Consider the following 13,632-nt stretch of genomic DNA (forward strand, 5'->3'; position numbering starts at 1 on the left):
ACCTTCTCACAGAAGCTTTCATTTGTTGGGCACCTTACTTCTCATTCCGAGCACGTACAAGCCTTCTAGGCGGCAGCGAACTAAAAGGGCTGCGCGGCTGACGATGACGATTGATGTTACCGTCTTTCTTAGGGACTGGGCGCGGCGAAAGGACGCCGCGCTAACGTTATTCATGTTGATGTCCTAATCTCGCTCCGTTGCCCGCTAATATTTTGGTCTGTCCTGCTGCCCCGGGCGACAGTGGCTCATTATTGATGACGCGGAAGATTCGATGGGAGGGAACGCGGCGTACGAAAGATGCACGTGCCCCGAATAGAAGAAGCCGTCGCCCAGTTCGCCCCGTCAGGCTATACACAACACCACCACCGTAATGCGTCGCGTCGCTTGTGTGTGCGTCTGCGCCTGTTTGGGGGAAGAGGGGGTATTTGTTTTGTCGGCCTAGTAGCACAATGTCGTCCACGAGCGGAGTATCCAAGCACACGCTTCCCAGAGCAGCATAGGAAGAAATCTAGGAGGACAGAAAGAAAAGGTACGGAGGTCAGCCTGACACACCTCCGGTTTGCTACCCTATACGGGGGAAGGTCGTTAACGGATCCAAAGAAACAAAGAGAAAAGAGAGATGAAGGCGACAGAGCAGCGGAAATCGAAAGAGAAAAATTCCTGGCAGACACCAACCTTGGGTTATCTTTGTAAACAATAGCTCGCACATTACGACAAGGGACGCGCCTCATATTACGGTGGCGAACGTGTTCCTCAGCCGCCACGACGGACCTTGCAGAGAAAGCGGCACTTTTATTCAGCATCAAAACGTGTCGAATAACGAGACACAACGTGCCTCGCTTCGTAGAAATACACCATGGTGCCCCGACGGAGAGGCGCAGTGAATTTCGGGGGGCCAAGCGCGTCCTGTAACTGCTTTCTTTGTCGTCAGCTAGAAGCAGTGCACTGTGGTGCACAGCGTGCGCTCACTCTTTACAAGTAACTTGTTGCTATGCGATGCGCCTCACGCGCCTAGCGTCTCAAGCGCTGGCTTGCACAAGGGAAATTAATGTTGAGCGGCACCGATGGTATTGCGCCTCCATGCATCGATTTCGTCTACTTCGTGGGCAGAACGCGACATAGAAGAGTGGCGCTACGATCTTGGTTTAATGTATCATGGGTGATTTACGTTCGAACCATAATGCGAGTACTGCGACAGAACTTCGGCATTACGTTTTACAACCATTTTAAGTTATCGCACAGCCACGGGGCGAGGTGTTGCAACTATGGGAACGACGCATCAACACACCGACCAACATGGAGGAAAGAAATAAATTAGGAGAGAGCATTGCGTCGCGCAGCCAACCTGTAGGCATGGCAAGTCTTTCCGTGAAGCAGTTCCCCTCGCTGTTTCCCTCCCAGTATCGGCCCATCATGCGACCTATACGGAGAACGTTTGGTTCCCGGTATCGTTAATCGATGCACACTTGTCCGGCTGCGCTATATATATATCCAGGATTGGAGTGGCGCCTGTCACCGGCAAAATATGCCGAGAGCAAGTGGGCTGTACTAATCCAGGTACAACCAAATTAGGGAGCCCCACTAAGCTTCAACAACCAGAACAGGAATTGACCTCCCTGGTTCAGTATTCGTCCACTACCTCCCTCATGATTCCTATAATCGTTGGCGCAGGACAGGGGTGATTGCAGATCGCAGGGATCACAGGTCCATTGCAGGCCTTCGTCCTGCAGTGGACATAAGATAGGCTGATGGACGGTGAACAAGATCGGATGCATCGTGATTGGCGACGAGGAAGCGACAAGGCGTTCTGTATCTCATCGGCAGCGCTCGGCCAGCAGCATGCATTTTCACCGTCATCCGATGGGAGCTGACCCTGTTCACCGAACGCACACCTGAGAGCACGTTCATTCTTAGTCACCTTGATACCTCCTTCAAAAAATAGCTGTATAGCACTCCATCTAGGAGAAGCTAATATTCCCTGCGCAATTCCGAAAACGTTGAAAAGAAAAGGAGGAAACCATGATCATCGTTCCCACAGGAGCGTACTGATCAACAGGTTCAAACCTTGCTTGGCTTTGGGGTCATACACATAGCACCAGCTTTCGTGATCTATGATTATCTTCGAAAAAAGGTCTGGGTCCTTTACTGTTTCATTTTTTAATATACTGGCACAAAATCAAGCAAGTTATGCTTTTTCTAGATTTTTTTTTGTCAGCACTGGGAAACAAACATCGCGGCAACCCGTGCCATGCCTATTTCCACACTTGAAATCTACTAACAAGAGTTCAACTCATTTTACCAGCGTCTGAAATCATTTCAATTCTGTAGCGACAACTCTCACTGGGTTTGTGTTGAATCTTTGCAATTGTGTACGACTGGTTGAAGGTTCGAAGAGATTATAATGGAATTTACGCTCATTCATCCTCTTCGAACCACCCAATCCACTCAAAAACTTGTGTACGACTCAAAAAACTTGCTCAGTACCTCCTCCATAAGCCTCGTCCAAAGCACTACAAGTGTTTCTTCTGTGTTTCTTTGATGTCCGTTATATATAGACCACCCAATTTCGCAAGGGCAGTGGGAGAACAGTTGGGATAACCGTCCCCATAAACCTGCAAGACACTTTCCGGCGACGTCAGCTTGGCTAATGACTTGTAAATCGTCCACCTACATCCACCTAGAGAGAGAACAGAGCAGTACAATTACGAAGAGCTCCATGAAGCTAGCACATTCTCTTACCTTTCTTTGCTTTCTTTTTGTGTGTGTGTGGGGGGGGGGGAGGCGAAGGAGGGGCGGGGTCCTTTTTTGCATACACTACAGCATACTGTGTGTCCCTTTCTGTCACTTTTGTGTTTGTGCGACAACGACACTGTACATTCTCCACTTTACAAGGTAATGCGCGTATAATAGGCCAAGCCGCTGTAATAACCGCAAGGTGACATTTACACACAAATCAACACAGTTTCCACGCGCTTCGCCGACATACGGACGCCGGGAAGTAAAAGCACTCCAGGAGAGGCCGACTCCTGCGTCTCTATTTGTCGCGCGATTAGTCAAAGCCCTTACCGACAGCTTCCTACGATTTGCAAAGTACTTCTTCGCAAAGAAGCCGCCCTGATTGTCCGCCCCTTTTCGTCCTCGTGCGCTCATTACGCGGCGCGCAAAGACCGACGCACCACTGATGCGAGCCTCTCGCACTCCAGACGGACGCTGTTCGTAAGTTTCCCTTCGAAGGTTCCTTTCTTCGTCGGGGGACGTGAGCATTCTTAATCCCGGCCCACAACTGCAGGAGAGTCGGCTGTGTAATGGTCCTCGAAGTGCTCTATCAGCGGCGGCGGACTCCCCTTTCGCCTCGTCGTACAGTGGCGCCGAGGCTGGAAGGAAGGGTTCGGAGGAGAACTCGTGTTCGAGATTGCCCTGCTGCCTTGATTGAGCCACGTGCTAAATGGCTGACAGGCCGCCGCTCTGCTGTTTCCTCGAGACTCTCTCGAGCAGCTGCTGACCCAGAAGCCTGTGCAGTCTTCCATCATGTGTCCAACAGCCCACCCTGCTTTCTTGAAAGAGATAAGACTATGTCGCTGGCGCACTCGTTCGGTCCACCATGTCAACGCTTTCAGTCTTCTCAGTGAACAGAAAAGAATGGCTGTTATTATAACCACACGTGCACACAATTTCGCACAACTCTATGAAGGCCGCGGAACGTGCTAATGTAAATGCGGCGTTTCCAGATTCCCCAAATTTTCCAGGCTATGCAAGTCGGCAAACTGATTGGCTACAATAGGCGAGGTGGCGTGAAAGGGCACAAAAATAGCTTTGTAGACTGCAGAGAAGGTGCCGTGCATGAAATTCTTTTCTTTTCTGTGGTAAATATTACGCGGGTCAAGTGGGATGTTGTCTATGTGACAGAGGGTTTAGTAAAAGTTTAAAAAGTGGACGCGATGGTTAGCTTCTGTGCACTGCAACACGTGCGGATGCAGCTGCTCTTTCACAGATGTTCCGCTTTGTCGAAAAACGAAGATCAGCCTACAAAATCGAGAACTGAAGCTACAGAGGTTGAATGCCTGGGTTTGCAGTTTTGAATATTCCTTCCTTTCTTTTACAGAAAAAGAAACTATGATTCTGAATATCCGTTGGTGTGCGAATGTTATATATGCTTTTCGAACGTCATAATTTGTTGAAGATAGCGGGTGTGGCGTTTTATTCTTCTGCCTGTCTGTTTATTTGTGATATTCTTTACGTATAAATGTACGGTAAACATAAAATGATGTGCATTTAATCAGCGTAAACCTTGTTGTAGTCACTAAACCTTGTTGAAGATTCTCGTAGCGAGAATAAATCGCTCTACTGCTTGTTTGGCGCTTGTTGTGGGCAGGAACTTCTTCATTCAACGAGAGCCTGGGATTTTACTCGCCACATAAGCACGGTTGCTTGATGTTTGCTACTTAATGAAGCATCTGTGTTTGCGTGTTCATGTAGTGTGCACTGCCTTTACCTATTGCATCGCTACTTTTCGGTGCCTTTGCTAGACCTTATATTGTCCCTTACCATGAATATATTCATGGCTCGTGTTTCTGCGGCACTCAATCGCAGGACTGCCCTTTTTCTGCGCCTTTCTTTAGAGATAATCTTTCTTTGCCTAATCAACACGGTTTCGCGTCCCAAGCCAAAGAAAGTTTCGCTTTTAAAACAACGATCTATTTCTTCGAGATGAACCGTGTTCCCCACCTGTGCGAGTAGTAGAACAGCACCTCTTCGATCGCGACAAAACAGGCGAAGTGTGCCACGACTCGAGACAAGGGCGGTAGGGTCAGGCTCTGGTCGAAGCCGCGCAAGTCCTTCACCCAGTAGAAAAGGACGTTAATGGGCAGCTGAACGAAGACTTGATTGAAGACCACCTGCCGCACCACTGGAACCAAACTTTGAGCGGTTGGCTGAAAGAAGAGACACGAAAACAAAAAAAGAGACGTGATTTGAATGCGTTCGCTGTCGCGCTTAAAGAGGGCTAACAACTCTGAAAAGCTACGGAGAGCTTTAAATTATTCGTCCCTCTTCTGCCGGTAATATGTTACCTTTGCTTATCGCAGGTTTAAATAAGCGCACACTTCAAACGACGACAAATAAAGATATGACAAAATGAAGACCTCGGTCATTATTTTGTGTTCGTTCAAGGCGAACGCTTGTTTAGAGCTGCAAAAATGAATAGAACTATCCGAGCAGCACGTTCCTTTACAGGTTACCTTTTCGAATTCGCCAATCTGCGCAGCTGCTGCGAGTAGTTGTGTCTAGTAATATGTGCGCCACACCAGGGTAACTTTATCTACTTCGTGCGTGCCTTTTTAGGAAAATGAAGCAAAAACGTAAACTACTAAAACAGGCAGAGCATGGAGTGTGGAGGTCCACAATTCTGCACGGAGCAATTCCGCTTGCGCGGTGCTGCAGAGCAAGAAAGGCGATATTTGAACGCAGGTGCTAGGTTTCAGATGGAATTGCTCGATTTTTCCACTGCAGAGTCGAAAACCATACGTGCGTTTCATTAACCGCGCTGTACTTCGCCTATCTATCTATCTGTCTGTCTGTCTGTCTGTCTGTCTGTCTGTCTGTCTGTCTGTCTGTCTGTCTGTCTGTCTGTCTGTCTGTCTGTCTGTCGGTCGGTCGGTCTGTCGGTCTGTCTGTCTGTCTGTCTGTCTGTCTGTCTGTCTGTCTGTCTGTCTGTCTGTCGGTCGGTCGGTCGGTCGGTCGGTCGGTCGGTCGGTCGGTCGGTCGGTCGGTCGGTCGGTCGGTCGGTCGGTCGGTCGGTCGGTCGGTCGGTCGGTCGGTCGGTCGGTCGGTCGGTCGGTCGGTCGGTCGGCCGGTCGGTCGGCCGGTCGGTCGGTCGGTCGGTCGGTCGGTCGGTCGGTCGGTCGGTCGGTCCGTCCGTCCGTCCGTCCGTCCGTCACAGCCACGTGGTCCTACAAGCCACATTACCCTGAACCTGAGCACATTACCCTGAGCCCAACTCAGCAGTTGCTGACATTTTGCGCCCTTGTTCTGCAGTGCATCCCTAAACTTTCTAAACAGGTGTGTGGAGATCGGTATGCCACGCGGTCAGCAGAATTTACTGTACACGCTGCTTTTACAGTTCACAGCTCTGTAGCGTAACTTGGGGCGTAAAGGGATTAAAAGTGCCTCGCGACGCCGGACCACATCTTTCTTCCTCCCCGAGACATTCGTGCACAGTAGAACTATACTTATAACTACCCAGGAACACAGCGATGTGTTCGTGCGTTTCGCTCGTCTTGTCCGGTTTCGTGCCGTTAGATGTTCACTAAAAGTGTATATTAACAGCATGACGCTTCCTTGAGAGGGTAACCACACATTTCAGTGGAAAGGAAGATATATTTTCTTAACAACACTCCGCCAGAACGCGCCACATCATACCGGGGGGTTCACATTGCCAGTAACCTATCCTGGAAAACTTGTACTGACTACATAACATCTGATGCCACTCGTACACTAGGATACTTTCGCCGTAAATTTTCCCTAGCGCCATCACCACTAAAACTATTATTGTATACTGCTTACATTCGTCCAAAGCTTGAATACGCATCATCAGTATGGGACCCCGGACATAACACTCTCATACAGTCCCTAGAAGCGATACAAAATCGTTCAGCCTGTTTCATCCTAAACAACTACCAAATAACTGCGACTGTGAGTAACATGACTGAAGAAGAAGTAAATAAACAAACAGACGTTCGGGTTTCTTTCACATCTTCCATTACTTTTTCCCCTTGTTTCATCATATTACCACCCAGTTCGTGTCCTATCCTACACAGTCGTTTGCACCATTAAATAAGGGATCGTCATCATCATCATCATCATCAGCAGCAGCAGCAGCAGCAGCAGCAGCAGCAGCAGCAGCAGCAGCGTTCTGGCTGATAGCCGGTTGTCTGTTTCTTTTCAATGGGGCAGTCTACGAAGAACGAGCCTTAAGGTGATGCATCCTTGAGTGCAGTCCTCCTGAGTCTTCGCCGTCCCAGGTCTCTTCTGCCAGGGAACGCTTTCCAAGCTTCCCTTGTCATGGATACGTTACCTGGAGCTGCCTCAACCTTCGATCTAATGAATATGATGTTGCGCTAACAGGAAATTACAAACTTAGGAGGGCAAGTAAGAAACGATACGTCGAGCGCTGAAATTCAGCGCTCGACCTACCTTTTCTTACTTGCCCTCCTTGTCTTTATTTTCCTGTTAGTGCAACAATGTATTGATAGATCTCAACCAACTTGCCCAGAAACAAGTTCTACTCAGCCTTCGAGTTGCGAAGAGATGCTGCCCACACTCCCGCTGCCCCACCAGACCTGGAGTACTGTGCTGACACTTGCATTTGTAGCGCTCCTGAGAGCGTATGACGCTCGTTTCATGGAAATGTGGCCATGCCGGCAAGTCGAGAGCGAGGACGTCGCAATCTACAACTGCGGAAAGGTACGACTTCTGGAAGCACGCTGCCTGGCGTGGGCTCCTCCCAACTCCAAACGGCATGCATGACTCGACGCACGCAGTCATACAGTCTGTGCAGCCAGTCGACCATGATTTCCAGCCTTTCATCCGCTGAGCGGTGGAGTTGCAGGATACCGCAAGGTAGCGTGTGGGGCGCTTACTGCGCTTACTGCGCTTACCTCGCGCCGCGGATGCTTTCCGTGCAGGCGCCTCGGATATGGTAAGAGAACAGCCCGCAAGCTCCATCTCAGGCCATTCGCGACCCCACGCGGTCGCTTCCAGCGCTGCGGCGGCTCTACGTCGATGAAATAGGGCAGCTCCCTGCTCTTGTAGACTCTGGAGCTGAGCGTACGGAGCTGCTTCGACGCCAAGCCCCAGTCTTGCTGCAGCTCTGATCCTCGGCACCCCGTTGAGACCTCGGCGTCACTGTGGTTCCTTTCGGAGGGCTTCACCTTCATGTCCACAGTGGCCAGATGGCCAGAAGCAAGTTCCTGGTCACGATTGCCGTCTTCGAGAAGCTGCCCACCGACCTCATTTCTGGGAGCTGACTACGTATTCTGTGGCGAAGCTTAGCTCGCCATGGAGGACGTTGCAGTAAATCTTCGCCCTTGACCTCGAGTCCTCGATCTACTAAGGGTTCTCGAGAGCCCGAGACCCTTGTCAAGCAAAGCAGTCGTTGACGCGGCTATCGCGCTCATCAGTAAGAAGGCGCAGTGAGGCACCGGCTCCCTTAGTACGACTTGCTCCCTATGGGTTCACGGGCCACGGAAACTAAATACTTCCTGACTCGACGGTGCCCCATTTCTGGGTCTCTGAGCAGTCACTGGCCGATGGCACGGGCATTTGCCCTGTGCTCAGTGATGTCTTGCTGAAGAAAGTCGAAGCGATTAACACGGCTGAAGTCATAATTATCGAGTATCTTCCCGTGTGGCCCAAGTCTGCTTATCAGACGCGCAACAGACCACAGGTTTCGGCGCAGACGTAGCTTAAGAACCAACCACTTCCCGGCGTGCAACGACAACTCTCTTGCAGCCGCCCACGTCGCGGTGACTAAGAATCGCTCTTCATTCCATCGTTGGACATTAATGACTCAGAAGCACGCGGCATTCCGCTGAGTTAGGCCTATTCGAGCGCAGTGGCGAAGCTTGACACGTGTGTGGCTATACGCTGACGATGCGCCCGACGAGAGAGCAGATGATATCCCTGCTTGCACTGCACGTCAGTGCGCCGGCCGCTCTTCGATATCCCGGGGTTTACTGCCACGCTTTCTCAAAGTCTACCGTCGCGAAACAACCAATGCCGCCAGTCAGAGCCATCTTGAGCAGTGTGGTCGAGTGAAATGAAGAGAAGGGGCACTTGGGCTGGGAGCTTGCACGGCAGGCGCGAGAGAAGAGGAGGAAGTAAACAGACGTTCTGGCGTATTGCCGGCTATCTATTCCTTAGCTATATATATATATATATATATATATATATATATATATATATATATGTCTCGAATAAGACTAACTCGGCGAAATGCCGCGTGCTGCCGAGTATAAGTGAATTCTCGTTAAGACGAACTCGGTTAAGCCGAATTCTCAGACATAACGAACGAAATGGGAACGTTTGTTCGCTTTTCCATAGACCCAATGAAAAAAAATCCGTTTAAGACGAACCGCCTCAGACGTGCTCTTCGTTTAAGACGAACATTCAGAGTGACCTCCACGCTGCCGATCCTGGAGGCTAGGGTGCATCGATGCGCCACGCCTGGGGCCGTGCATCAAGACATCCTACTGGAGGCATGCGGCGCACATTGCCCTCGGACAGAGGCGAAAACTAGAGGAGGAAACAAAAATAGACAATGACGTTTCACTTCGCGAACGCGGATGACTTGCAAGCGTATGGGTGCTATAATGCATACGAGGATATCGGCCCTCGGTGCGCCTGGACTGTCCGCGTCGCACATTGTATTCAAGACAGAGCTTGCGCGGCCGCGCCATACGCAGCAGCCCCGGGAGTAGATTGCCCCTTTGTAAGAATTCGCTTACTAACTAAATTAACGGGCATGGTGTCAGCGCGCACAGGCAGGCCTGAACACATCATACTCGATGACCACGGACGCTCGTTGTCAAAACGCTAGCGTGAGGAATCGCGGCAGCAGCAGCAAGCGAAGTGACCTTCACGCTGTATATCGCTTCAGTGCAGACTGAGCGGAGAGAAAACAGCGCACACGAAACTACGATCCATCGGCTCACCTAGACTGTATGCCCAACGCAGATAGCGTTCAAGTTAAGCCCACGCGACCGCGCACAGCCGAAGTACAACACCTAACAACACCCCCTCCCTCCCCTCCCTCCCCTCCCCGGTGTCATGCGCGCAACGGAAGACGGCGCGCTTTTCATTCCTCCCCCCCCCCTTTCTCCTTTGCGCACGCGAGATTGAGCCGCCATCATCGGCTCACCGTCGCACACTTTCACTCGCACGCACAGCGTACGGCGCACGGGGAGGATGTTATCACAAGATGAACCCGGTACGTCTCTACCGCGAACGTCAACGTCACCTAGACGTTCCTCTAGGTTGCGTTACTTTGTCGCGCGCACAGCGCGCTCCTTCGTACTTTCGCTACCCCGGAGCTTGCACCGATAACCTGTGAGGCAGCAGATGCCTGCTTTAACTCCCTAGTGAACTTTTTCCAACAGCACAAAGATACAGAAGGATATTTAGGGTCATCGGGTGAGATGACATCGTTTGTGGCTGCTGGCCGATTTGCACAGAAACGCCAAACATCCAACACGGACTGTATGAAACGAACCAAGAGTACCACTCGAAAACAGTTTTCTATTAAGTTCAGCTAAACACGTGTTTTTTATTTCATTTTCCCCCAGTTTTAAGCCTACTTCATTTACCGTTTTCAAGTAAGATATTTAGATGCACCTGGTCATGTTGACAATTATTCGTCTGATAAGATGAACTCCTAAGATGATGCAGTCAGGCCATTGTTAGGAGACATTATACACAATTTAATAAAAGCCACCACACAAGGACTGAACATTAAATTATGCTGGGTTCCGAGCCACGTCGGAATTAGTGGCAATGAGAGAGCAGACGCATGTGCGGCACAGGCCCGGCACAAAGAAATAACAAAAGTAAAGATACCTCCTAACGACTGCATGAAGTTAATACATCATAAACTAAGGAAAAAATGGCAGTCTGCTTGGAACAATGAAGCAAACAACAAATTACACCTGCTAAAACCTGTGTTAGGCGAATGGAAATCTTGTACACACCAGGAACGTTTCAAAGAAGTGGTCCTGTGCCGTCTTCGCATAGGACACACACACCTAACACACAACTTCATTCTAACAAAGCAAGACAAACCGCACTGTGAACTATGTGGAGATGAACTAACAGTTAACCATATCCTATTTTCATGCAGAAAACTTGAACCACTGAGGAAGAAGTCTTTTACCATATTCTACAAAGAACATATCCCTTTTCACCCAGCTTTGATTTTAGGAGAAGATGGGCTTGTTGAAGTATCATGTGTTTTTAACTTTTTAAAAGAAGCTGGAGTTCTCTTAAAACTTTAAAACCTAACTTAACTACATATTAACTACATATTACAGAGCACCTCATCCACCTTCTCATCCCTGAGAAGAAGGCCGAGGTCCTTAGTTAACTTGTTGGGACTTTCCGGGCTCTTGCCCAGACAAGGACTCACTGAGGTGTCCCAACTTATTGAAAGAATCCATACCTAGTGTTTGGCGCATGATAGCCTAAGCTGCTTATGTGCCATTAACCGCAACTCAACTCAACTCAACTCCTAAGATGAACAAATTTTCATGGTCCCTTCGAGCCCGTCCTAAGAGGAGTCTACTGTTATTTATTTATTTATTTATTTATTTATTTATTTATTTATTTATTTATTTATTTATTTATTTATTTATTTATTTCAGATACTGCCAATCTCAGTGGGATTTTTACAGGTTGGGCATATGTTATATACGCACAAATAGCGATAAGAACAGGTTTACATAATTTCAACAATGATATTTGCAATCGACACGAAGCAGATATATACATGTGGCAGGAAATAAAACATGGATTACGCAGTACATTTGGCAAAAAAGAAGTGAAATTTCATAGGAAACTACAATGCTTATACAGATTTTATCTTATACAACGACGTGAGTGGTGTGTTATTTCCGGCTAGCATAACCTAATTACTGCGCAACAGTTCTTCTACAAGGGTTACAAATCAAATTAAATTATGGGGTTTTATCTGTCAAAACAGCTTTCTGATTATGAGGCACGCCGTAGTGGGGGACTCCGGAAATTCTGACCACCTGGGATTCTTAGCGTGCACCTAAATCTAAGTACACGGGTGTTATATATAACACCCGTGTACATATTATATATATATATATACTGGGTCTTCAAAATTGAGCTTTTGGTTTTCTTAGAATCAGGCACTGGGAGGCACGCGAGCAACACCTGTGCAAACAAGTTATGTGGCCAGGGGGACACAAAGTGAGATGCTAATTATCGCTGTCAGCAGCCCAATTAACTAAAATTGAATGAACTTTTTCTTGACTGCAGTAAGTGGGTATGTTTGTACTGAAAAGTTAGAGGCAGTCGTGTTTCAACACAAAATCAGTTGTAAGGAATTCTAGCGTGTTTGTGCTCCGAGATATCCGACTCCAATTTTCATTTGTCGTTCGCATGATTACGCATGCAAGACAGTGAGGCTCGGCGCAAAGTTCTTCCCTGACGTGACGCAGCTGTTGAGTGCAGCGTTTAGTCTGACAACAGGACGGAGGCATAGGCAAGGATGATAACTGTGGAACTTTTTTGCAATATGGACGCTCGAAGCGCATTTCCGCCGTCACCGTGATGTTCCGTATAAAGTCCAAGGGGGATAACATCGTGGTCGCGCCGCACGATGTGGGTGCGAGTGAAAGCGTGCGAGGGTGAGCCGATGATGGTGGCTCAGTCTCACGCGCGCAAGGAAGGAAGGCGGAGAGGAAACGCACCATCTTCAATCACGCGCAAAGCATCGAAGGTGTGGGTCTACTACGGCGGAGGCTGCGTATGGCACGGTTGAGCGCGGCCGCGCCGGCCCTATCTTGAAAGTGATCTGCGATGGGTACAGAGCCTAGCAGTGACCAGGGCTGATAGCTTCGCATGCGCTGTGTTCTCGCTTCTTATTTCGCGTTGAAGCGAGAGGCAAACACGAAGGTCAGTTCGCCCACTGTTGCTGCCGCTATTCCTCAAGCGATGGAGCGTTTTGACAGCGAGCGTCCGCGGTCATTGAGTGAGATGTGTTTATGTTTGACAGTGCGTGTGTGACATCATGCTTGTTAATTTAGTTAGTAAGTGAATGTTTACGAGGTTATACGGCCGATTAAACTACTTTAAGAAGTTCGCATAGCTGTCTAGATGGCATCGCTATTTATGCTTCGCCTTTCGGTCGGAACTGCGACTTTTTTATTTTTGTTTTCAACCTCGCGCTTAAGTCTTACATCGCGCCATCCAGTATTCGTTTCTTTCTTGTCTCTTTTTAATTTAATTTCTTTCTTTAACCTGCCAAACAGAATTTCTTTGTAAGTAACTTTCATCACTCAAAACTCCTTAGCCCATGTATAAGTGAAGCGATGTATCAGAAAGCTTGAACTTTCAAACTTTCCACATACCTGATCCCCAATGGCTAAAATTATATGTATACGCAAAACTCACCTTAGTCTCCATCTCTTGTACCTTGTACCTCCTGATCCACGAAAGGGCTTTGCTCGTGTCGGCCACCAAGAAAAAAAGTCCTAGAAACCAGTAGCTGCCCACTGTTAGCACCCATTGACCTGCGATGCATGAGAGAGAGAGATACCGGCGACACATGAGAAATTATACATAAGAAAAACAGGAGACAGCGCCCCCCTGCCTCCTGTTAGGCATTTCTATGTTTATCCAACGAGAAAACCGTCTGTCACGTAAGACAAAAATGTGGGCCGATCCCGGAGACAGTGAAATAGCGGGTCGACCCACGGCGGAGGTGATGCAGGCTTCAAGCACTCAGCAAAGTGAAGCGAAAAGTGTGAACATTCTTTTTAATCATGCATAACATATAGATAGAGTCCGCAGCAGCGAGCGGCTTTGCATTCGTGCTTCCTGTCGCTTCCACGC

General features: G+C 48.8%; 1 protein-coding gene across 2 annotated transcripts in view; it reads right to left on the reverse strand.

The window, feature by feature from the left end:
* Window positions 1–13,632, reverse strand: part of LOC142579044 (fatty acid hydroxylase domain-containing protein 2-like) — a 101,369-nt gene that overhangs the window by 14,724 nt on the left and 73,013 nt on the right. For both annotated transcript variants that reach the window (XM_075688864.1, XM_075688863.1), the window contains exons 4-5: window positions 13,192–13,310; window positions 4,726–4,931 (exon numbers count right to left, since the gene is read on the reverse strand). In XM_075688864.1, coding sequence (XP_075544979.1) covers window positions 4,726–4,931; window positions 13,192–13,310 — 325 coding nt within the window. The remainder of the gene's footprint in view (window positions 1–4,725; window positions 4,932–13,191; window positions 13,311–13,632) is intronic.

Source organism: Dermacentor variabilis, chromosome 4 (genome assembly GCF_050947875.1).
Source record: "Dermacentor variabilis isolate Ectoservices chromosome 4, ASM5094787v1, whole genome shotgun sequence".
Taxonomy (NCBI): Eukaryota; Metazoa; Arthropoda; class Arachnida; order Ixodida; family Ixodidae; genus Dermacentor; species Dermacentor variabilis.